Raw genomic sequence first — 25,234 nt, forward strand, 5'->3', positions numbered from 1 at the left:
TAATTTTATTTTTATAATTAAAAATTTGAAGTCAGATAGAATATTATTGCATCAATGTCAATTTTTCTTCAATGGAAAATAACTGTTTATGCAAATTTTAATATTTATATTTAAAAATAAATTATTCTAAAAAAAAATTGTTACCACATAAATATAAAATAAAAAATTATAATATTTTTTTATAGTTTTAATCATAAGATATAAAAATTACATTATTAAATGAAAATAACTACTTCACTTCAATAATATACTTATCAATATATGATATGCAATTATTAGTTTTCAAAAGATCTCATATAATAGGTATAAAACTAAGTGGGTGTGTGGTAAAACAATTTAATGGTACGACTTAAAGTCAAAATTAACTTTAAATAATAAATAAAAATAATTAACTTATTTTTAAGTCCATATCTTCATTTTAAATTTTTTATCATTATTTATTATAGTTATCTCAATAATCTCTTTCTATATTTCACTATCTTCATTGTTATTTTGACATCATTTATCATAATTATAATCTATAAAGATAAATATGTCAATTTGATAATTTAAAATAAATTTAAATTAATTTTATTAAACAACCTTAATTCCTCGAGTAATAATTAATTAATAAATTTTAAGTTAATAATTTAACTTAAAGTCAACTTAATTCATTAAATAATAAGTATTAAATTTTACCAAATATCCCCTAAAATTATAAAATTGAATGACTTTCAAATTTTAGTTGTTTCTATCATCAAGTCGGCAAATTAAATTCAGCACTTATAATTTAGTATTAATTTTTTTTAGTACTTAATTTTCAATTTTATCAAATATTACGTAAATAAAAAACAATTAAAAGTGTATTCAGTAAAATAATTTGAAGTGAAAAAAAAATGGTAATTCACACTTTTAAATATGTTTGATGACTTACATTTTAAACCACTACTATTAAACACCATCCAAAAAACCATTTCATTTGTTTGGTAGGATCAACTTTGGCTAATCATTTAAGGCGTGAATTTTTAAAACTTTATTACTTTTTTCCTCTATATTTATCGTTTTTTTTATAAAAATTATTATAAATAATTTTGTCAAATCCAATGAAATTATTTACCTTTTTATCATAATAAGTAGATTAGTTTTTTATACCTGGCAAGTTGTTAGATGATTTTTCCACGTTATATTATATGTTTGTGTGATTAATCTTATTTATATTTGCATAAGATTGATTGCTCTTGATAAATAATTAATATAAATGCACAAACTAAAAATTAAAGGTAATTTCATTGTATCAAAACTAAACATAAAATTTCTTTTAGAAATCTAACAAGTGAAGGCTTTTTTTGAAACCATAACATATTTTTTTATAAATTTTATTTTAGGCTTTAGGAGAACTTGAACCTAAATTTAAATTTATAATTTTGGACAATATTAGAGTTGTAAAGTTTTTTATTGAATATATTATAATTTGTTCAATAAATATTTTCCTTGTTTCCACATTTAAATAAGTTATTTTTAAAGAGAAACATTTTCCAATAAAATTATTTCAAATCAGGCAAAAAATTATTAAATTAAAAGAAAAAAGTAAATTAAAGACTTGCTATTTGAATAGGAAGAAAAATAGAGTGTAAGCGTGGTCTCTCACATCAAATAAAGAAAAAAAGTGTATCGTTGACTCGTATATAGATGACATTAGAACCAAATGAAGGTCTTTTAAAATTAAAGTAGACAATATTTATATGATTGAGAGTTGATCATTATAATAGAGTTGTTTGAAATTGTTTTTAAATATTTATATTTTTAAAAATAAAAAATAATTTTAAAGCTAAAAAATATCTCTACCAAAGTTTGAATTAAAAACAAAGAATATGATCTAAAAATAGAATAATCGTCGAGAGTAATAAATTTGTGATATTTTTAAATATTTTGTACAGTATTAAAAAATAATAAGCAATGTATAAAATAAAAACTTTTGCATTATATGTTCGGATATAGTGACTTCATAGAAAATAGGTTAAAAAAAAATATATATTCATATTTGAGTTCCTAAATAAAATTTTATTCTAAAAATAATTGAAGATTAATTTTAAGAATTTATTCTAAAAATTATTTTCGAAATTATTGCAAACAACGCTAAAGATACTCTTAAATCTCGTTAGAAGAGCGCATGTGTGGAAAAGTTCCCCATCCTAAGCTAAGAGGTAAAGAGAACTTTACTGGTTTATATTGGAGTCCACTTTCTAGGCCTCTTGGGCTTGTGGAGAGTAAGTGAAGCCGATGTGCACCCACTTAGCCAAGGCTTATATTTTAGGTTCTAGTTCGAAAAACTTAAAAAAATGCATGATTTCAGTAATATAATTGTTGTAGATTGATCATGGCCTCTCAATAATTTAGTAACGGAGCAACCATCACCCCATACCCTTTGGGTGATAACAAGTCGAATTAAGTTTGTCTTGCTAAACTAAATTTATTGATTACAAATTCACTTTAATTATGTTGATTAATATCCATGAGGTACTTTTAACTAAATAGAAAAAGCTAAATATTTTAACTTTTTCTATTCAGTCTAAACACAAACACCACCTAAGTTTCTAATACCCCACTTAACTCTCTACACGCCTAAGCAGCACAAAAAATTAGAGTATAATGTTAACCACTAAAAGTTCACATTCTTTTCTAATACGGGATTAAAAACTTTATGCACATATACTGATACATTTAAAATATGAGTTCTTTTCACAAGTAAAACCTTCTATCAAAAAGTTTTTAGTTTATAATATCGATTCTACTTTTATTCTTTTGAGGAGGTGATAGTTTTATGTTTTTTAAAATAAAAAATAGTTTTTAAATCTAAAAAATTGTCTTTGACAAATTTTGAATCAAAAGGAGATAATTTGATCTAAAAATATAATAATTATTGAGAATAAATTTGAGATGTTTTAAAAGTATTTATTGTATAATGTCTTAAAAACAAGATGTAACATATAAAATGAAAATTGTTGAAAAAAAAGTTTTAAAATATTTGAGTTTTTAAATAAAATTTTGTGCTAAAAAGAAATTAACAACTATTATCAAGAATTGAATTTTTAGAATTATTTTTGAAAATGTTGCAAACGAACACCAACGATACCATTGAATCCAACATATATTTTACTTTTAGTTACGAGTCAAATTCATGATTGTCATCCGGATAAGCCGGTTGAACACAGCCAAGTGTAATGGTCCTACGCTCGGCTCAAGACTCTCGAGCCATGGAGCAGTGGCCTCTTTTGCAAAAACCAAACCAAAGTCTAAATGTTAAATATATTCACAACCCACTTTTAAAGTTCATGTGCTTATTTGATTATTCACCATTTCTAATTGAATTTAAGTTCCAATTGATTATTTAAAGGTCGGAATAAGTTCACGAGAACAATTGATAAAATTTAATATTTATTATTTAATAATTTAAATGAATTTTATTTAATAGAATTAACTTAAAATTTATTATAAATCATCAAATTAATATATTTATCTTTATAAATTATAACTAAAATAAAAAATATTAAATAACAATACAGATGGTAGAATAACAAAAAAGATTATGAGAAAGTAATTTAAATAAATAATAATAAAAAATAAAATAAAAAAGTGAACGTTAGAATAAATTGATTATTTTATTTATCAATTAAAATTAATTTTTACTTACTATTAAATTATTTTACCAAATATACTTAATTTATTTAATGTCTTAAATTAAGTTATTAACTGTTTATCAAAGGCTTATTTAACATCTTAAATTAAGTTATTAACCGATTTAGTTTATCAAAGGCTAGCTTAATGTCCAACAGTACAGGCCAAACAAGATTAGTAGGTCCATCATCACCAAAATCATAAGCCAAGCAGACCATGTACGGATTCTTATCTCTTAACAAAAACTTCATCAAATTCAATCATTGTGAACTGAGAAACAGCCCAGTTTGGTGGGTCTGATTTCAATAAAACTCCAGTGTTACTTTAAAAGAGCGTACTGTCATTTTCTCTCATTCCAAACAACTTTTATTTAATCACAAAAGAAAAGAAAAAAAACTGCACGAGATGGGGATCTCTGTCTCCCATCAAAACAAAAAGGCACCTAATTTTGAATCTCAGTTGCTTTAGACCGAGTCTTTGGTTCTCTCGAACCAATCAAAATCAAAACAGAAAAAGGAAGCAAAGAAAGAGAAAGTGAAAGAAAAAAAGCAGAGACCACAGATGACTCCCTTGTTTTCCAACTTTGGACAGAGAGAAGACATCAAAGCCAATATGATTTCTCTTAATTAAATGCTTCTCTTTTATAATTTCTAAGAGGTTCTAAAGAATCCCCATCAGTATAAATTTCCAAAATGCATTAAAAAAATGTTTTTCTAGATCCCAGGAGTTATGCAAATTCCAAGAAAGTGAGCTTCTAGATCCGGTGTGGCATGCTTTTGAAGTTTTTATGAAAAAAGTTTTATAAAATTAAGAACATTTATACACACTTTCACAGCATTAAAGCGTTAATACATGAAAATCAAAATCAAGACACTTACTGGTCACTACAACACCCTACAACACCATTCAAGGGAAAAAATTTTCCTTTTGGGGAAGAGAGCAACTTTAATTGATGGAATTGCTTTAGATGGGGAACACAAGCCACTTAGAAAAGAAAAAAACAAAGCAAACAGAAAACCAAAGCACAATCACATTGCTGATTAATATATCTTACATGCCTGTATGGAGACTAGAACATTTCTTGGGTTGTGTTCCATTTTCTTATAGTATCTAACCTGGTCTGTTGTTTTTTCTTGCAAAAGCAAAATCCCCTATCCATATGAATCACTCTCTTTTTCTCTCAAAAATTTAAAGCAGGGACAAGCAAACACTGGTGGGGTTTCCTCCAAAAGTTTTAATCTTTTTCAGGGATTTTTTTGTATTGTGTAGTTTGTGAGAGAAGCTCAGATTCTAACCATCGAGAGAACACAAGGACTCAGTTCCCACTCACAACACCTCTTAACTACAATACTTAGTGGAACACTTCTAATTTTGGAGTCTTCTAATGGTGTCTTCCAGTCAGAACTTACATATTTCATGTGGATAGTCTTCTACACAAGCTCTGAGGCTTCCCAGCACCCAATCGATCCTCAAACCCGGCCGGGCGGTTCTCTAGACTTCCCTGCTCTCCTGAAGCAACATATTCCAACATGTCCATAATATGTGAGAAACAGAACCCACACTGTTACATATTCATATCTATATTTGTAAAAGTTCAATACAAAAACACAATGAGAGAGATTTCATTTACATGATCCATCCAAATGTGTACAACATCTCCAGACAGTTATGCTAGAGTATCGAATAGCTAAATGCCAGTTTCATTTTTATTGTAAAGCTTGACAAGTTCATAGGATTATTGAAATTTACTAGAAAGAAGTCATCCAAAACTTTAATGTTCTGTCTAGATTCAAGAATGGAGGAGGAAAAGGAAGAAACAGCATAAAAATGAAATCCTTTCTCAAAACATTTTTTACGGGTTCTCTAGAATACAAAGTAGTGGAGTTGGTAGGAGTTCAAATGTGATGATCATGAACTTAAAATCCTATGGTGGGGATACTACAAACCAGACATGAGAGAAAACTCCCATTTAACTAGGTTCCTTAAGACAGAAATCACATGTTCTGCTTAGGTTAGGGGAAAGGAGGTTTACAGGGTTTGAAGTTGTAGGTTGCAACTAGGCAAAACAGTTAATTATCAGCAAAATAAAAAAGGAGAAACTTTTAAATATCAACAGAAAAGAAAGGAGCTATGTGTGTTCCCTCACCCTTAATAAAGTAGTCTATTGCCCCAATGTCTTTATTTGTATCTCATAAAAATAAGAGAAAGATTGTTACTTAAAGAAGCTTTTGTTAAAGAGTAACATCATCATCAGTTTCCAGGCATTTCAAATGAGTTCATATAATGCTTCTTTTACTTATCCAAATATCATAAAACTTATAAAAAAAACAAACGTAAATAACTCTCTTTTCTAACTTTTCATGGAAAAACAAAAAAGATAAAACAGACCCATTCTTCTTTGTCATTATTCTCATCCGTCCTATAGCAGATGCAGGTTCATGTGTATTGTTTACGATTACTTCTAAAACCCAATTGGGATTAAGACTGTACATCTGAAACAGTCCTTGCCACCAATTGCTTATTCTTATAAAGCCACGGCTGGGTGGGTTCAGACTACTTAGCATCACAACTTGGCCTAATCATTGCCCTGTTTCCCTTGAGAGTATGACAAAGCATGAGAATATAACAAATATGATTAAAGTGGAAATAAGTACCTGTTGTGAATGGGATCAGGTCCATTGGGCACTCTTCGTTTGCTGACGTAATTGAGATCCCAATCCTGATGAACAGCATGCCTCTCCCTTCCTATCAACTTCATATGCTTGAAATTTCCAGTCGATGAAATAGTTATCACTGGTTTAGTTGCTTGGTTTGCTATGACTCCCACATATGAAAACCAGATTAAACCCACAAAAATAAGAGCTCCAAACAAAATCCTCAACACCCTGCTGCGATCACCCATAATTCTCTCTCTCTGTTCTCCTATGTTCTCATTCCCAAGCAGAATGGCAGGCCATTCAACAGGAGGACCACAGAACAGATCAAAACAGCCATGATGGCCTTGGGAAGAGGATGATGCACATGGAGCTCTTACATAAGAGAAAGGGAGAAAGAATGAGAGGAGAAAGGATGGGAAGAGAAAGCAAGATATGGCAAGTATTAGAGGTGGTTTTTAACTTGGCGGGTGAGGAGTAATTTTATAGGTGGAAGACTGGAAACTATTCTGTTGCACTGAGATAGAGAGAGAAAGAGAATGAAAGAGAGAGTGGCATACCGAAAACATAAATAAAAAAGTTAGTTACCCTCCTTACTTTACATTGAATGGGTCCACGGGAGCATTCTTCCTTTGCTTTGCTTTGTGCATTTTCATGCAGCTAGCTAAGGGGACCTGCCTAGATCCCTAACTCTTACGTACCCTAAACCTGTAAAAGACATAGAGTCTTGTGTCCCATATAGCAAACACTCCCTAAAAATGGAGTATCTCTGTGTACATAAGCATGAGAAAGCACCTATTATTGTGGGTTGATCCATACCACAGCTTCTAAGTTCTAACTTCAATCTTGTTTTGCATATAATTAACATTATGGTTAGAGCCCTCTCTCAAGTTGGATAAGTGCACCAAGTTGACAAGTCACCGATGTAAGATTAAAAAGTAAAAAGGAAAAAAGATAAGCATAAAAATAAGAAGAATATATGATAAATCAATTATTTCAAAGGCTGTCCAGGAACCCAACAAACATTATTGGCAGCAGTCTTGTAGATTCCAATTCTGTCTGAAGCTGTAGTTTTCCTGCCCATATGCCTTATCCTACTTTTTCTTCAAATTTTACTCAAATCCACTAAAATTGCATATCTCACTTGATCATTTGCATGTTTAAATGACTAAACTGACAAGGCGTTATAGTAAAGATGCGTTTGAGTCATTTTGAAATTTCCAAGCAGGGAAATAGCAACTGTGCCAACAGTAACTTGTACTTTATGCAATTCTTTTCATAATTTGAAAATGGACTAGAAGCTGTTACTGTCCCTGTCATTCACTGCATTACTTGGCACTTGTCACATGGAAGCTCATTGGATTATCCATGATGGAATCATTTTCTATCCATTCTAGGAAAAAAGATTGGCAATGTAAAATGTAACAGTGATGAATATCTCACTTCCAGAAAATTTCAACCCATGTAATTAATCCTGAAAAACTTGAAAAGTCTTTAGATAATAAGAAGACTCCTCACATGGTAATATTACCATTAACATACTACAATCTAATAGAACAAAGCAAAGGCCATGAAATAAACTGAAGCAAAACAAACAAGAGTTTACATGGTTTTGCAATTGCCAACTCCAAACAGATGTCTGGCTTTTCAGGATCTTAGAGAATCAAGTTATACAAGCTTTACAAACTTGAGATTTCTAACTTTATATCAAAAGAAGGAAACAGAGTAAGGAGGAGTAAAAAATAAAAAAGGAAGCCAACTCTCACCATAACTATAGGAATGCTTCTTCATATAGTAGAAATAGCAATTACATAAATGCTGCTAACACCCCAACATTACATGAAACCACCCTAGAAGATTGCCAGTAGAAGGAGACGCCAGCTGCAATCTCCAAATGTTGGGCATGACCATGGGATCCCAAAATACATGCCAAGTGTATGGACGCATCCACATGTCGTGTCATCAAAAGACCTTAAGACACCTAGTATAACAAAGAGCACAAGGAGGAATCTTTAATACCTCTCAATATCTCAAAACTCTATCTCACTGGCTAATCATATATCCAAAAGGAAGTTACTGGATAAAAAAGAAATCTATATTCTAACTAGCTCATTGGATTAATCAAATTGATGAATATGCATGTTAGGATCAGCCACTAGCATTGTCTTCTTCCAATAAAATGTCTAAATCAGCTTTGAGGATTTGATTTCCAAAAAGTCTTCTTGTCACAATATCAGTGGAAAAGCAGCAGATACAGATACTTTTCTATGCTAGATCTGATTTTACGAGCAAATCCATGATCTTTAATGCACATTTTTGCTTTAGATGATTGTAGTTCAATGATACTTGTGGGGCAGCACTTTCAATTGTGTTGAGAAAGTAAAGATCCACCAAAGATCAAAGACCAAAAAACAACACAAGTTTCATTACCTAATCACCAGTACCTTTTTTGTACAGCTCGTGATCTAAGTACCATTCAATAGGGTCCCACCAAGGAGATCTCCTTGACAGAAATTGTGTTCTATGGTCCCAATCAAGTGACCAATTAGTCTTTTTAACATCCAAAGAGAGAGAGAGAGAGAGAGAGAAAGAAAAGAGAAGAAATGCTGACATTATCTTCATAAGTTTGCAATAAAACAAATAGTAATGCCACCATTAAAGATACAACAAGACAACAAATAGAAACGCCATACAACAACAAAGAGGGTTTTCAGTTTGACCTGGAAGCCAGACTTGCAGAGTCCAAAATGGAGGAAGATGCTTTAGTTCCCCATAAAAAAACTTATGTTTCCTAAAAAGAAAAATAATAGCAGATACCAGGGTGTGTTTTGAAAGGAGTATCAGCAGTCTGAACTCCACCTAATCAGGATCAATCCTACCAAACTTGACACCAAACCTAACTAAGTCACTGATTTGAACTCTCATGCAATTTTATATTCTCAATTATGTAAATATAATTAGATATGTATATTTATGTGAATAATAGATGTATATGTGTATTAAACAATACTTATAAAAAAACTAAAATAATGGGAAGAATCTAAAGCCTAATGCTACCTTGAAACCAAGCTCCCCTCGGAGAAAAAAACAGAAAAGAACATACCCCACCACAAGTGCACATGTACATTGACGTCGATATTATGGCCAATGACTTCTAGGCTTTCCAATCCCACAAGCAATTCCTTTTTCTTCTGGACAAAAGAAAAAGATGAGAAAGGCTTTCCGCCATAGAACTCAAAGTATCAATTGGGGTGGTCCACCTTCCACAGTTCAATCAAAATCCTCTTCTCTTTATGGGATTCTTAACTTTGAACACTGTCTCCTCAAACTTGGCTAGGTTCTTATTAAGTCACGAGTAAGGCAAGTTAGGAAAATATATTATTGTGTTTGCATGGCCCCAGTCTTGATTCTATGCCATGAAAACAAACAGATTTTAGATCAAAGACATGCGGTCTTGTGCTTCAATCACACTCATGCACCTAACTAAAGTACAGTAAGTGGGGTTGGTCAGCTGGGTCACTCCATGACATGTTTTCTAAAGACCATTTGATGGGATGGCAAGCCATCATGAATGATATAAAGACACTCTGCAAGCATGGTCCAAAAATTTGTCAACTTTATGCTAGAAATTTTAAGAGAGAAAAAGAAATGAACTGGGTCTAAAAGGTTTACTGGTTCTTCCAGCAACTCAAAGAAAAATTCAGAAAATTTGACCACTTTAATATTCTAATGTAAATTCAATAACTAGAGCTGCCATCTCATTCTATAATTATGATGAACCTTAGTAACCCAGGAAAAGGTAGATCAAACAAACATCACAAACTATTTTTTTTAATAGGCAGAATTCCATAAAATAGTGTTTCTCAAAATTCAAGGATCAAGAAGACTGTTATCCAGATTGGATCGTAATTTGTTAAAAAATTATGGGTTCAACAAATTAGAATTCCACAAAATAATGTATGCCAAAATTCAAGGATTGGGAAGACTTTTATTCAGATTGGGTCAAAATCAGCCCAAGATTCACAAAGTAAAACCAAGATTCTAAATTTTACAAAAACCTGAAGTTTCAGGACCAGTCCTTTTTTTTTGGCTCATCAATGAAACAGCACTGCTGAAAAAGCCAATCCACCAACCCCAGTGTGAAGAATGTTCATTTTCAGGGTGATCCATACCAAAGCTTCTCAATCCAATGATGGTTTGGATGAAAAATCTTAAATTGATTGAGAAGGGTAAAGCTCCCATCATATTGTCCAGCACATGCCCCACTCAACAACTGTTTAGACTCTTGGGACTACAATATTGGTTAATCTAGTGATAAACAATGGTAACAGCATTTCTGCGAGGATCTGTATTGGCATAAATTAAAACACATAAGCGTACACAAGTTGCATTTTTCAGTGCTAGAATTAACAGAAAAGCTAATCATACTAGTGAGTGCTAATACGAATATCCTTTAACTTGTATAATGAGGAAAGATGAATAAAAAAACATCCACTTGTCAATGATTTCACACAGAAAATTAGTTTCTGAATTCTTACATTTTTTGAAAAAATCAGTGTGACTAGCCCAGAGGGTTGATTCAAAATCTTCTCATACTTATCAAGCAGAGTGGAAATTCTAGAGTGCCAACAAAGCCAAACCTGCAATGGACAAAGGTAATGATTCTTTTACAAGCTGAAAATTATCTTCAGGAAAAAAAAAGGAATCTGGAACCATAACACTAGTTTGAAAATGTTGAAACCACCACATTAAAAGAAATTACCATGAAGACCCACCAAAGTTGGTGTGGCTTGATCAAAGTTGATAGGAGTGAATATTATCACACCACCTCAATAGCATTTAGAGTTGTGGATGACATCTACTTGCATAACCATTTTTATACTTTCAACCTTCCATTTGCAATCATTTTTTCTGCTACCACCAGAAATGACTTTTCTGACTTCCTCCTCTTCTGTGCCCACTTGGGTCCATAAATTGCCAAATGAGTCCGACCAAACCGTCGGTCAGCTATCTGCACGTTCATATAGTGAATCAAAAACACATCAAATAAGCAGATATCATTTTACCCAAATATACAGAATCAAATTATATTGCAGAGTAGAAATCAAATCTCTAGTCATTTAATCTGCTAAATGAAAATATCAATCAACTTCATAAGTAAGCCAACATTTTATTTTATACATGAGCCACTCTAGTAGAGGAAAATTTACTGTGCCTGGTCTGAATCTTTGAATTTAACATCCATGTGAACATAGAAATATGTAGTGAAAAGAGTTACCAATTCATCTTTCTGCTACTTATATTTGATGCAAGCAGACAAAGAAATGGTTACATGAAATACCTTCACAAGGCATCCACATGAATCCAGCATGTCAATTCTTAAAGGATACTCGACCACCTAGATGATGGAAGTAAGATCAAAAGAACTCAGCAAAAAACATACACAAATAAAACCATGTGAAGTAGTCAATGGAAATTACACCTTACAATACAGGTATCTTAAGCTGAGCATTTAAAGGAAATTACAACTTACTATGAAGGTATCTTCTCCAACTAAGGCTGAACTTGAGATTTGACCCATCAATACCTCATAATCCACTTCTGTATAGGGAGGGGTAACACTAATATAATCAAATGATTGATCTTTACCTACACAAAACCAAGTCTTAATTTGTAAAAATGGGGCATGAGAGAAATTTGATTATAAATGTTAGGAGTTAGATATTAGACAATTGTTGTTTTATTGGTGCTCTTTGTATACTTCCTATGTATTTTGTTGCGCTCTTTCTTTGACACTTATTTATACTATCTCATCATTACTCATCAAAAAAAGGTATTAGAAATTAGAGAAGAAAATAAATTTAACATTCAGTAGTTTTATTTATTTTTTCACTCAAACAACATCATTATTTTCTTAGTTCTATTATTTATCTTTGGATATTTGTCATCGAACAAAATGACAAGTGTCAAAAACATATTTATGCACTTTAAGGATCAAGATGCCTTTTTTACAAGCCATTGTAAAGCTGATACAGAATTCATAGTTCATAACCAATCATGTGTTTATTAGGAGTGACATGTCATGATTAATGATATTAAGATCAGTATCTTTTTTTGACTATCAAGCACTCGTCCATGGTTCTTCAACACACACACACACACACACACACATCTAGATTTTGAAGTTGCCACGTTGCATCTTTCCTTATCTGTGTTAAAGCTTGATGTTAGAGCCAAATATTAAAAGTAGAGGTTAATGTCCCTATTGGATATCTTGGCTACTCATAGTTCAGGCCCTTAAGGTCATTGGTGAGATGAAGTCCATCAGTATCAGTCACAAAGTTGTACACCATCAAGAATTTTAGCCAGGCTGTACTAGATTGCAGGTTAACAAGAAATGGCACCCACTGCATTAATGATAAGACTACTCCTTGTCCATGAAGCCTTCAGTACGTTGAATTCCACCTTTTTTTTTTGATAGGCTTTGTTGAATTCTACTTCTAAATCAAGTTAGACTTCTAGGTATGATAGAATGGCAAGATGTTTGGATTCCTTCTAGTCTGTAAACAAATTGATAAGCTTTCAGACACAATTGCTAAGCATGAAGAATTTATCATATTGCAGATATTCAATTGTTTATATACTAGTAAATGACAGCATTTCTGCCAATCCAGGCAAATCAAATTGTGTTCCTCCTAGCATGCAGGCTATATGACAACTGGGTGGATTATTAAAGTGAATCTCCAAAAGCATTATTATGGGACCGTATCGTGCACAATGAATTAAACACACTGGATTTTTTTTTTTTTTTTTTATTTAAATAAGGGCCCCTATCTTTTAATATACTTCGACCATTATAAAACAGAAACACAAACACACATAGCATTGAATATTAAGTAAAATATAGCATATACCTACAAACTGCATTGCCCGTTCCAAGAAATTTTCAACACGCACGGTATGAATAACTGAAACGTCAAGAAACCCAGTCCACTCTAAATTTGGCCGCAGAACATCTGACACAACCCAAGGGTCCATCTCGACAAAATGTACCTGGGAATTGCAAACAGAGGCAGACGTATGAGTACAAATTCAGAAAAAGTGATATGGCAAGAAAAACCATGAAAAACAAAAACGGCATCCTAGTTAAGAAACTTATTGCAAGTGCTATCCCTCTGTTTGGTTCACAGAAAGAGTGGGGGAAATGAAAATAAAATGCTTAAATCCCCATAAAGCCATTTTTAAGCAATTTCCTTTCCTTTGACCTCTACTTTCCGAGAGCTAAATGAAGTCTTGTGCCAAAGGTACAAATCCAAGTTCAGAAAATATAGAAAGGCTTACTCAAATCTTTTTCAGATGCAAGTATTATTGTCTCAGAAAATCATGAAGAAACATCATAATTCAAAGTATTAAAAAAATATTTAATAAGTTAGTAGTCTGTTATTTAACCTCAGAACATCCACGGCTAAGAGCTTCAATCCCAACAGATCCTGTACCGCTATACAAGTCTAACCAGCGCCCAGGCCTCAAAGATGCAGGACAGCCACCAGCCACCTAAACAAACCAGAACAACTAATTTATTTTTCAATAATTAAAGAATAATTCTTTTCAGCGTCAAAATTAACAAGTAAAATTTCTAGATTTCATATCAATTGTAGACATCAATAAAGAAATTATAGCCTTTATAAAATATTTTATTGTTCACAGAACATAGATATCACTAGAGACAAAGATAACTATTGCTTTTTGATGGATTAGAGACAAAGATAACTATCACCTGCAAAATATCAAAGGCTGCACCTTTTACAACTTCCATCATTGGACGAACATCCATGCCCTTTGGTGAGAGCAACTTCTTTCTTCGAGCCTTTCCTCCAAGCACCTACAATGGTCAATACGATGATAGGTATGGCATTTTTAAGAGAAAGAAACACCAATTATCTAGAAAAAATGGAGCGAGATAGAACCATGATGAATTTCTCTTCTTCAAGTGAATCTTCAAGCAATGTAAACCTAAATACAGTTGACTATGTATAACATATATCTTCACATTTTGGAATAACAGTAAGTAACTCTTAATTAGACATTAAAGGTAGGTCTTTCTAGATGGATCATCATACTATGTTAATTTTGTTAACTATGGGTCAAATGACTAGTGCATTAGCTTCAAAACCTACCCTGTATTTTAAGATTCCCACTAATCCTTCTCTTGCTTGTTATCATTGTGATTGAACTTTCATTAGAAATCAAAAATCAACAGTAGCCATTATAGCTCTGATATTCTTGCATTAATGTCACAAACGTTGTTTCTTTTCACCAATATCCATAAAAAAAAAAAAAAAGGCAATACCTGAAGCAATTTATGAGTTGTCCTCGGTGGCTTTGGATCCTCTGGTGAGACTTGCTTTCCTTTTCCTGTCTTTTGGAGTTCCTTTCTCCTCCTAGTCGTCTACAAGACCAGAGAGAGAAAAAAAATGCCCAAACATCAGCAAAATTATCCTATGTTTGAAAATGTAGGAAAACAAAAAATCCGAGCAAACGAAAACCTATTTCTTGCATTTTCAAGATTGAGATAGAAAAAAAAAAAGGCCAAAATCTTCTTTCCCTTGTGATTTTCTATAAGTTTATAAGCTATAGAAAAGAAAATTTGAGCACCAAGCAGAGAGAACCTTGGGAGAGGGTTCTGATACAAACTCATTGGCATCATAACCGTATCGTTCAAGCAACAGCTTCTTCTCCTCGTTCGCCAATCCATCCTCCGATTCTGAAAAAAAAAAAAGTAAAAAACACATAAGATGATAAGACACGGCTCAATTAGCCTCCTCTTGGCTCTCAGTAAACGAATAGAAAAGGACCAAAGAAAGAGTTTCAAAAGGACTCCTTTCTTCAGTATTCCCTATCATTTTCCTTTCCTTTCCGGAGAACCAAACAGAAATGAGAAAAAAAAACACAGGGCATTCAGAAAAGGGCGAACTCACTGCAGGACAAAATGACAACGGACGGTTTTCGAGTGGTCGTTTTGCGGAAGATGCTGAAGAGAGGTAGATCGGGAGAGGAAGAACTGAGATTGGTCCTGATGTTGATAAGTAAAGGAGAGACAATTGCAGACGACGAAACTGCCATTAGGGAAAGGATTGAGCAGCACACACCGCAGAGAAAAATTTCATGCGATAAAGCGATTTCTACAGAAACGTGTTATTACTTATCAGGAGAAATCTTATTGCAAATTGGGCCAGAAATAAATTGGGCTGAGATCAGCAGCCCAGCTCGAGACTTAAGACTCGGGCTGACAGAATGGGCTCGGGACCCGAGTGGAAATGAGCGGAGCTCTGCAGCAATACTCAATTCTACTATTTTTCACATGTCAAATAGTGCGTATAACTTTTTTTTCTTTCTAATTTTTAAATGCATAAATACATGAAAATACGTCCGAAATTACGAATCTATTTTATAATTATTTTTTAAAATAATTCTAAAAAATAGTTTTTAAAAACAATTTTTAAAAATTGTTCTAAAAGTTCTTTAATTTGTATAAAATAAAAGTTTGTTTAAAATCTAAAATGTTTTAATATTTTTAAATATATTTTAAAAATAATTTTATATTTAGTATTTTATATTTAATTATTTTATATATTTGTATAATTATTTTTTTAAACAATTTTAAAAAAATAAATAAAAAATAAAAATAATTAAAATATATTTTTCTAAAAACACTATATTTTAAAATAATTTTTTAGTATCATACGAATTTTTTATATATTTTTTTGTTTTGAAAAATAAAAAATTATTTTCAAAAATAGTTCCCAACAACCCTATAATTCCACAAATTTGAATTATTTTTTCAATAAAAAATTTCATTATATATACATATGGTCTCCCTTATGTTACTATAAAATTCATTTTCACCATGAAAAATATTTTTAAAAAATTACATGAAATTTTCAATTCTCTTATTTAATTTATCATAAAATAGAATAAATTAATTAAATATCTATATATTTTCAAATATTAAACCAATTTTTATTTTTTTCTGTCGTTTGTTTTTTTATTTATTTTTTCTCAAAATTTTCATGCATCTAATTATGAAAACAGTATCGACGTCATGGGATTTCCTTGGGTATTTTACTTTTGAATGAAAATTGATTGGAAACTGACCGACCATTTCCTCAACAGTGCCCTCTTTGACAAATTCAAAAGGGAACCAGACCCACTCTCTGTTTCGGTAACTCCTCCTTTATTGCATCCACACCTTAAAATCCGTGTGTGCACTCCCACACGTGCAGTAACTTTTAACGCGTTCAAGAATAAGACCACACTTCTATTTTCACACGCGGCCTCACACGCTAGTCCTGAGCCCCACGTGGCACGCCAAGCAAGGTCGGTGAGGGCGCGTGTGATTACAATCAAGGGAGGGGAGGAGGTACAACCAGAAGCGGCCACGTGGTAGTGGAAGATGAACACATGGGCCCACACGGACCCGCGGGTGAAGGTGGCGTACGCCAACATCTTCAGTGTTTTCCTGTATTTAATAATCATACTAATAATAAAGACTGTATAATTTCGAAGCCGAGAGATCTGATATGATATCATAATTTATATATATATTTTTGTAGTTTATCGGATGATAAAGTGAGTGGGAATTAATCTAAAGGAGTTGAAGAGTGACGTCTCCGAATTCTGAAGCTTCGATCTCTGTGAGGGGGAAGGCACCACCATGGGAGGTTGCGGTTCGAGGCCGGAGGGGAGTGGAAGAAGAGGTGGTGGATTGGGGCTGTCGAAGAAGAATCGGAAGCGAATTAGGGTAATCAAGAGGCGGTTTTTGCTTAGGAAGCTCGACAAGGTCGGTGATTCTCGCACGCCCGATGGTTCTTCCGCAAATCCGACTTTTCAAGGTACTGATCGTTGATTTTTCTTTCATTTTTTTGGTTTTTGGTAAGCTTAGGTTTTTGAATTGACGGTGGGGGTTCTGTTATTAGATTTTGGGATGATTGATTGATAATTGGGACTGGGAATTTACTGGGTTGAATGGCCTGCATTGTTAAGATATGTTTTGTACGAAAGGATTTCTCTTTCCAATATCCTACCGACATTGTTTTAGGTTTTTAGTAGTTGGTATTGTTTGTCCTGTAAATTTTAGTTCATTATAGTTTTGGTTTGGGGGTTCTAGTGTAATGAAGCCTGGATTTCTCTAATACAAATTACTTTAATTTTGTTGGATGAAGTTTTGCTGCGTGTTTAGTATTTCACAAAGTTGCTTAATGCTTACATGATCTATTGAGTCATAATTTGATTTCCATTTGATGGTGTGAGCAGTATGCGCGGAGGAGGTGTGGTTCGATCCAGTCATGGTTTTTGAGTCTGACTTGGATGATGATTTTTATAGCATTCAGGAGGGTAAGTTGTAAGGAGTATTTACAATCGATTGAAAATGGTGCTTAATTTTCAGTGTGTAGGTAATGGGGTGTATTGATTTGCATTATACATGATTTGGATTATGTGCAGATGTCTTCTCTCCCACTAGTTCCGCACGTGCATCTATATCAAGTATTTCATCCCCAAGAACTTGTACACACAAAAACTACAATGCCTTTGTTCCTTGCATCCCTCCCTCTGACCAGCAACTAAAAGCAAAGGAACTGATAGTCGAAAATTCAGAAGAGTATGTTGTTGGAGAGGTTTCCAAGAATGGAGGCACCCTGTTTTTGGCATCTAAAGATGCTGATTCGGTGTTAAAATCTGATGATCCTCAGAATGAGGTGAAGAAGCCAGTCTTCCTAGATGAAATATCTATAGTCCGCGTGGATGAAAGTGGCAAAGAAAATGAAACAGGGGTGTTGGACAATTGTGGGCTTCTTCCAAATAACTGTTTGCCTTGTCTTGCGTCGGCTGTCTCCTCGGTTGACAAAAGAAGATCACTAAGTCCCAGCTACCCTATTGCAAGGAGAAAACCATCTCTGAAACTTTCCTTTAAACGGAGAGAAGGTCATGCTACTCCCCCATTATGTGAGTCTCACCTGCCTTTTTTATCATTAATGCCTAGTTCTATATTTATTTATTTTCCATTATTTTTGTACACTACAATTTCTGTTACTTTTGGCTCTGTAGTGATTAATTTTTTAATTCAACTGTTAATTGATGAGAGAGACATTGGGTAGATCACAGATGCCTTGTTTGACATCAGCTCCTATTTATACCAAAGCTGTCTGAACACGTAAAATTATGAAATCATTACCAATTCTTAGAACCTTATTTGCTATCTCTTTGTAAGGTAAAACCTATTGACCATGCTTGACATCGAAAGCTCTCTTGCTAATCATTTATACACCTATTTGTTTGTTGACCGGACAGTGACCCAATGAAAAATAAAAGACTAAAAGCCTAAATCATGATAAACTTTTTCTTTAGGCAACAGGAGGGACCTTTTTTTTTTTTTTTTTGCGTCTTTTTGTCTTTTCAGTTGAACCTTGTGCCTTCCATTTTAACTTCAAGTAATTTGATTAGATAGGAGATGAATGACCGGACATTATTAGCATTTAGCAGTCATAGTAGTAGGATTGCTGTATGCTTTATGATTATTATCTGTCTATAAGACCATTGAGCATGTAGCCTGTCATTGATCTGTATGTATGTCCATTCTACTGGATGCTGCTATGAGAGTTCCTACATATATATGCATTCTGATTCAAATTTGCCTATCTCCCAACTCTCCTGTATTTCAGGCTTAATTCCTTCAAATTTCATTGATTATTGGGATTCCATGTGCCACAAAACCAGCTAATGTACATGTTGTCCTTTTGTCTCAGTTTCGCCCAAGGCACTTCTGCAAAGACCTTTAGCCGGTTCACAAATTCCATTCTGCCCAACAGGGAAGAAAATGTCTGATTCTTGGTCAACTCTTGAGCCAAGCACTTTCAAAGTTCGGGGACCGAACTATCTTAGGTGAGAACACGGTATCCAATTGATTTATGTTCTCTTATCAATATTTAAGCATCGTGATGATATACAGTTACATGGATGGATTGTGCATCAGTTTTCATTCTCAACATCTGTATTTCATCCCCCATCCACCTTAGTTCAATATTTTATGTACTCTTAATTTTGTTGGCAGGGATAAAAAGAAAGATTTTGCTCCAAATTATGCTGCATTTTATCCTTTTGGCTTTGATGTCTTCTTGTCACCACGGAAAATCAATCATATTGCTCGTTTTGTGGAACTTCCTGCTGTAAATTCATCAGGAATACTTCCTCCTATTCTTGTTGTAAATCTTCAGGTATTTCAATCTTCCCCTTTTCTATGCTGAAATTTCGCCCTAGTGTTATTTCCCATTGGAATTGGTTGAATCTTCAAACTTATGTCCTATTTACTATATGTAACCTTTTTGGGTTTACTAAATGATGTCCATTACTTGTGAGAATATGTTAGAAACTAGTGAAATCATTGTTAACCATCTGTTTTATGGTCCTAATATATTCTCTAAGATGGACATTTAAGTATCTATTTTCTCCATTATTCTGCATGAATAGAGGAGTTGTTTGGAAATATGTTTAATGATGTAAATTTCCTTTTACAGATACCATTGTATCCTGCCTCGATCTTCCAAAGTGAAAATGACGGAGAAGGAATGAGTTTTGTGTTGTACTTCAAGCTATCTGAAAGTTTCTCTAAAGAACTTCCACTTCATTTCCAAGAAAATATCAGAGTAAGGACTCATTTGTAGCTTTCTGCTTTTGATCTTTTCTGTGAGTTTGAAAAGCACAGTTTTTAATACAGCAAAAATACTTAAAATGAATAATTTACCCATGTGGATGGTTCCTGAGAAGCCACTCTTTATTTTAGAAAGGCTTATAACTCTATTTATGGTCCACAGTTTATTAATTAGTTTGTGTCCTTGTTTCTTTCCATCACAGAGGTTAATTGATGATGAAGTAGAGAGGGTAAGAGGTTTTGCTGTCGATACAATTGCACCATTCAGGGAAAGACTAAAGATATTGGGCCGACTAGTAAATATGGAGGATCTTCATTTGAGTGCAGCTGAGAGGAAGCTAATGAATGCCTACAACGAAAAGCCTGTTCTATCGCGTCCTCAACATGAGTTTTACTTGGTAAATTTCGGTCCAACTTTTCATAGATCATTAATATGATTTGTACCATTTTCTAAAAAACAAATCATTGCATTTGAATTTCACATGGGATTAAACGACACTAGTGCATATATAAATATGTATATGTGCTTTACATAATTTTTCTGGAAACTCTTACAGGGGGAAAATTATTTCGAGATTGATTTGGACATGCACAGATTCAGTTACATCTCTAGGAAAGGTTTTGAAGCATTTCAAGACAGACTGAAGCACTGCATCTTAGACTTTGGCCTGACCATTCAGGTAACTTCTGAACCCAGTTCCCCTCAGCAACACTGATCTTTTGTCCCTCTTAAAACTTATCTATCCATGCCCATCTTACATCCTCTTACAATTTTTTAACAGGGAAACAAGGCAGAAGACTTGCCAGAAAATATATTATGTTGCATGCGATTGAATGAGATTGACTACGCTAACCACAACCAACTCGGTTGTTGACTCAAGAACCTGATAATCCTTTACAAGTGCTGAACAAATCAATAGTTCTTCTTTTTCCCCTTCCTGATAATCCTTTACAAGTGCTGAACAAATCAAGAGTTCTTCTTTTTCCCCTTTTCTTTTTGCCTAATTTGTATGTCCGGAATCAATTTTGTAACCTCCGAATTTAATTTGTATAGCAATAATGACCAAAGCTAAAAATCATATTTTCTTCTATTAATGATAATCGACATATTCTCATTTTTTGTGGTTGTGAACTGTCTCTTTCATTCGAGTTGGATGTATTTTTACCAAAAAAATTTGTGTTGGGTTGCAAAATGCCGTTCTTAAGCTAAGGCATGAGTCGATAAAGGGTTTAGTTTATCCTTCCATAGGTACTAATTCGTTTTTAGATGAGGTGGTCAAAGTTCGAAAGTTCGATCTAAGAATTGGTATCAGAATCAGAGCGTCATATCGAGTGTAATATTCATAATGGCTAAATGTCATAAAAAGTTTAACTTATCCATATTTGATATTAGTTGCTTTTCAAATGAGAGGATCAAAACTCGATCCATAGTTTAGTTTTAAATTTTGTGTCAATCCAAGCATTGTGTTTGTGTGAATGAACATTACCTGGAACTCCCTCTCTTTTAGAAGGATGAGAGTTTCATAATTCAGATTTTTAACTTCCTTCCAAGTTATCCATTGCCTGCATGCTCATTCCCAAACTCATTAAATAATAAATAGACTGTATCCTCTCCCATTTTGAAAATACAAGAGTAACCCTTTGTGGATGGGAAAGACAGGCATTTATGGTACTTTTCAGATCCTGAAGATACAATCTATAATGTAATTTTCTTGCCTGCAGAAGCATTATAACCCTGGATCGCAGACACAAAAATGTAGAATAACTCTTGTCGTAGATTCAGCTGAGCATTACAAAAAATGGAACAATGAAGAACATGTTTGAAATGGTAATAAAGCCAATTTGGGAGACTATTTCAAATGTTAAAATGATCATATTAAGTCACACTTTCCAACATGGGGAAGTAACGTAACTTCAACGAAGGAGATTTCTCTACCGGCGACATTGTGATTCACCTCCATTTTCATGTTTTCTACCAAATGCAACCCGAGAATTTAACATGCTCCCATTTAAAATTTTCCAGGAAAAACTCACCGAGAAAATATGGAAGAGGCAAGTAAATACCAGAAAACATGAAATAAGTTTGCATGAATACAAACGCTGCTGATCTAAAATAAACGAAAAAGGAAAAGAGGGAGTGAGAAAGAAGAAAGACATAACCCAGAACTCTACACAGATGATGGCAAGAAACCAAGATACAAAGGATTTTCAGGGGGTCCGAGTCCCAATACATCGCCCGAAAACAGCTGAGAATGCACACCTTTGACCCTTGTCTCGAGAATTAGGAGGTGGGGGGGTTGAATTCCCAGACCGTGAACGAGGGGTCTGATTCTCCATTTCCTGGAATGTCACCTCCTGCCTTTTTCTGGTAGCCATGGCTGCAGCCTGCGGCACATCAGCCTTTTGCCCTATTGCCTGAAACTGGTTGTCCCAAATGCGGCCGGAGGAGCCCTGTCGGCGGAAGGAAACGGATGATCTCTCCAAAGTATTCATGACTGATGAATGAATACTGCTCTCTGCAAAGTGTGTCTATGCTTCTCTCGGCGTGTCCTCCATCTATTTCTTCTATTTTTTCTAATTATCTAACTAACTTAACCGTTTTTGTTTAAGGCTGTTTGATTTCTGCCATTTTGTGGTCGGCTAGCACTTCAAGGACTGCCAGAATTTGTTAGGAAGATATCCTAGTATATCTTGGATTAATCTCTCAAATTTATGCATAATTAATTCCCCTAATTATCGATTAACAGGATAAGGAGGTGGAATCGGATCTAAAAATCCTATTCTCCCGCATCTAGGATGGGAGAAGGCGTCATTAATACTATAATTAACAATTAACAAGATAACCCAGATAGGTGAAATTAACTGGTCCATGGGATTGGAATCTTCTAACATTTTCTATCTGAATCTTTTATCTTGAGAGCCCAACATAGATATAAGCCAAACTAGGAATAAGAAAAGATTCAGAAGGTGGGTTATAGGTATGTTTTTATAAATGTATCTTATCCTATGCTCTTTAAGTTGCCCTTCAGTGCTGGTGATGTCGTGATGACATGCCTTTTCTTTGATGATCTCACTGTAATAATCCCCTTTTTTCATGATGAAAATGACCTATTTTATTAGAATATCGATAGACCTTACACTCCATAATTTACTAAATGTAACTGGCTGATCTAAGACGCAAGACTATCTCCATTTCATGCTGAATTGTTAGCTACATTGAACAACCCTGGAACTTTCCCCAGTGTAAGAGCTAGAAAACTTGCAATTTAGATACTCAAGTAATCAAAGGATTCACCCAAAAGTTCGGGCAATTTGGCACGCATCTCGCTGTCTCGATCCAAGATGGATTCAACAAATGAACTTGCAGGAGATGAAGAAGCTTTGTGGGAGTTTCCCATGTCATCTCCAGTAGTTGCACCATACTGAAATGTGTTGGAATCCTTGTATCCAAGTCCATTAAACTTGCAGTAGGGGAACTCATTTTGTGTTACAAGTGAAGGGCTAGGGGGATCACACTCTTCTTGTTGCTGCAAATCAGTGGGAAGAAAAGGGTCTCCGAGAAGAAAGTCATTCCAGCTGAAGGGAGAAGAAGGTATAAACTGAGCCTGAGATGGTTGGCAAGGGAAGGATTGGGGTGAGCTCAGTTGGGTGACGTTAGAACAAGAAGAAGATGAGGATGACGACGAGGGGACTTCACTGAAGAAATGTGGTTGGACAGTTTCTTGGTTGAGAACCTGGAATTGCTCTACCAATGGCTTAAGGTCATTCATGTTGGTGTATGAAAGTCCTGACACTGATACTGATGCGTTGTTCAGGCCCCTACTGAAGGACCCCATTCGTGTTGCGGTGTTGGGGAGACCACTGATGTTGCCATAGTCGGTAAGTATTTGGGAAAAGGGCTTATGGGTTACAGGATCAATGCCCATCTTCGTGAGCTTCTTCCTCAGCTTAGTATTCCAGTAGTTTTTCACATCATTGTCTGTTCTTCCAGGCAATTCCTTTGCAATCAAAGACCACCTGCATCACAGTATGAGAGAGAGAGAGAGAGAGAGAGAGAGTCATTATACTTCCACTAGTAACACAAAATAGGCTGTTAAACAGTTGTTTGTGGTAATCTACATTTCACTTAAAAATGGAGGAAAAAAGGCTCCTGAAATTCAGCTGGAGGCCCAATGATTAGGAACCATGTTTTCACAGCAAATCCCCATCCCATCCCCCTCTCCCACACAGAAAGAAAAGGGAGACAATGTATATACAAAGAAAAATGCCAGATCCCCAACAAGATTTGATCTGTATCACTGAAATTGTTTGAGAAGAAATTGAGATAAGTACTCCAAAAAACATCGTTTTTCATGAATAGATAAATGAAAGACAACACCCACCGGCTACCTATAGCTTTGTGTAGGTTAACAATAAGGTCTTCTTCTTGGGGTGTGAAGCTGTCATGCTTGAGGTCAGGCCTCAGGTAGTTAGTCCACCTTAGCCTACAACTCTTTCCACATCTATTGAGTCCTGCACTCATGCAATGTAAATCATTGGAATATTCTACATATTATGAAACATAAACTGCCGTATCAAAAAGGAAAAGAGTCTCAAAAATGAACCTGCTTTCTTGGGGACCAGTGTCCAGTTACCAATTCCATGTTTGGATACATATGCCAGTATCTTTGCATCTTCCTCGGCTGTCCAGAGGCCCCTCTTGACGTTCAATTTGTCACAGCAAGGAGGTCTCACCATTGCCAGAGATGGGGTCGAAGGAGGCTGGAGGGGGTGAAGTATTGGTTGATGTAATGGTGATGCAATTGCAGAGAGCTTCATTTAAAGTTTAAACAAAGTGAAGAGGCAAGAAAAGCATGGAAATGGCTCCCATTTAACCACAATTGATGCATGATTATTATCACAAAACGGTTTGACATGACATCACAAAATAATGCATGGCTCTCTCTCTCTCTCTCTCTCTCTATCTCTCTTGCTTGGCTCCAAGAGCATTGCAGTCAGGTTCAAATGGGGTGAGATATTTAGTTATAATTTGTATTAGAATTAACCGACTCTGGACTCTCACTCGTGTCTGAGCAAGCCCTTCTTTTAATTTTTAGTGCATGGACATGCACAATGCCCCTTTCTTGAGCACAAACCATCACAAAAGGGCCATCAAAGAAGTTTTAAGTTTGTCTACTTCTCTGAGGAATATAGAGCAAATAAGAGAAAATATTCAGATTTT

General features: G+C 34.2%; 3 protein-coding genes across 8 annotated transcripts; 1 reads left to right on the top strand and 2 right to left on the bottom strand.

Moving 5' to 3' along the window:
- Positions 1 to 7,857: 7,857 nt before the first annotated feature.
- On the bottom strand, positions 7,858 to 15,474 carry LOC117930818 (putative rRNA methyltransferase YlbH). 5 transcript variants are annotated; one of them, XM_034851566.1, is made up of 12 exons: positions 15,287 to 15,474; positions 14,978 to 15,072; positions 14,659 to 14,757; positions 14,086 to 14,190; positions 13,758 to 13,862; positions 13,223 to 13,361; positions 11,842 to 11,957; positions 11,650 to 11,706; positions 11,071 to 11,319; positions 10,847 to 10,948; positions 9,412 to 9,499; positions 7,858 to 8,289 (listed from the first exon to the last, which is right to left on the bottom strand). In XM_034851566.1, exons 1-9 carry the CDS (start codon positions 15,429 to 15,431, stop codon positions 11,185 to 11,187), a joined length of 996 nt encoding a protein of 331 aa, XP_034707457.1. In that variant the 5' UTR covers positions 15,432 to 15,474; the 3' UTR covers positions 7,858 to 8,289; positions 9,412 to 9,499; positions 10,847 to 10,948; positions 11,071 to 11,184. The 5 variants fall into 5 exon arrangements, with proteins under 5 accessions (XP_034707457.1, XP_034707459.1, XP_034707458.1 ...); XM_034851568.1 differs by lacking the exon at positions 9,412 to 9,499 and having other exon boundaries at positions 11,842 to 11,909; XM_034851567.1 differs by lacking the exon at positions 9,412 to 9,499 and having other exon boundaries at positions 11,084 to 11,319.
- Positions 15,475 to 16,878: 1,404 nt separating this feature from the next.
- Positions 16,879 to 21,145, top strand: LOC117931282. 2 transcript variants are annotated; one of them, XM_034852221.1, is made up of 10 exons: positions 16,879 to 17,200; positions 17,622 to 17,702; positions 17,811 to 18,311; positions 19,112 to 19,247; positions 19,417 to 19,579; positions 19,880 to 20,008; positions 20,217 to 20,411; positions 20,571 to 20,693; positions 20,796 to 20,925; positions 20,980 to 21,145. In XM_034852221.1, exons 1-9 carry the CDS (start codon positions 17,023 to 17,025, stop codon positions 20,886 to 20,888), a joined length of 1,599 nt encoding a protein of 532 aa, XP_034708112.1. In that variant the 5' UTR covers positions 16,879 to 17,022; the 3' UTR covers positions 20,889 to 20,925; positions 20,980 to 21,145. The 2 variants fall into 2 exon arrangements, with proteins under 2 accessions (XP_034708112.1, XP_034708111.1); XM_034852220.1 differs by having other exon boundaries at positions 20,796 to 21,145.
- A 719-nt stretch (positions 21,146 to 21,864) lies between these two features.
- Positions 21,865 to 25,190, bottom strand: LOC117931066 (transcription factor MYB35). The gene is made up of 3 exons (XM_034851921.1): positions 24,618 to 25,190; positions 24,396 to 24,525; positions 21,865 to 24,030 (listed from the first exon to the last, which is right to left on the bottom strand). Exons 1-3 carry the CDS (start codon positions 24,829 to 24,831, stop codon positions 23,280 to 23,282), a joined length of 1,095 nt encoding a protein of 364 aa, XP_034707812.1. The 5' UTR covers positions 24,832 to 25,190; the 3' UTR covers positions 21,865 to 23,279.
- Between the last annotated feature and the right edge of the window lie 44 nt (positions 25,191 to 25,234).

The sequence above is a fragment of the Vitis riparia genome, chromosome 14, assembly GCF_004353265.1.
Source record: "Vitis riparia cultivar Riparia Gloire de Montpellier isolate 1030 chromosome 14, EGFV_Vit.rip_1.0, whole genome shotgun sequence".
NCBI classification, from domain to species: domain Eukaryota; kingdom Viridiplantae; phylum Streptophyta; class Magnoliopsida; order Vitales; family Vitaceae; genus Vitis; species Vitis riparia.

Bases quoted from the DNA above. Each gene is read 5' to 3' on its own strand.
- LOC117930818 (XM_034851567.1), bottom strand. From the start codon at position 15,431: ATGGCAGTTTCGTCGTCTGCAATTGTCTCTCCTTTACTTATCAACATC. The intron at 13,362-13,757 runs GTTAAATAACAG...TGCAATTCCCAG, and splicing joins TTAGCCGTGGATGTTCTGAG to GTACATTTTGTCGAGATGGA. The intron at 11,320-11,649 runs GTATTTCATGTA...ATGAACGTGCAG, and splicing joins CATGTGGATGCCTTGTGAAG to ATAGCTGACCGACGGTTTGG.
- LOC117931282 (XM_034852220.1), top strand. From the start codon at position 17,023: ATGGGAGGTTGCGGTTCGAGGCCGGAGGGGAGTGGAAGAAGAGGTGGT. The intron at 17,201-17,621 runs GTACTGATCGTT...TGGTGTGAGCAG, and splicing joins CGCAAATCCGACTTTTCAAG to TATGCGCGGAGGAGGTGTGG. The intron at 20,412-20,570 runs GTAAATTTCGGT...AAACTCTTACAG, and splicing joins CTCAACATGAGTTTTACTTG to GGGGAAAATTATTTCGAGAT.
- LOC117931066 (XM_034851921.1), bottom strand. From the start codon at position 24,831: ATGAAGCTCTCTGCAATTGCATCACCATTACATCAACCAATACTTCAC. The intron at 24,526-24,617 runs GTTCATTTTTGA...GCATGAGTGCAG, and splicing joins ACTGGTCCCCAAGAAAGCAG to GACTCAATAGATGTGGAAAG. The intron at 24,031-24,395 runs GTGGGTGTTGTC...ACTGTGATGCAG, and splicing joins CACAAAGCTATAGGTAGCCG to GTGGTCTTTGATTGCAAAGG.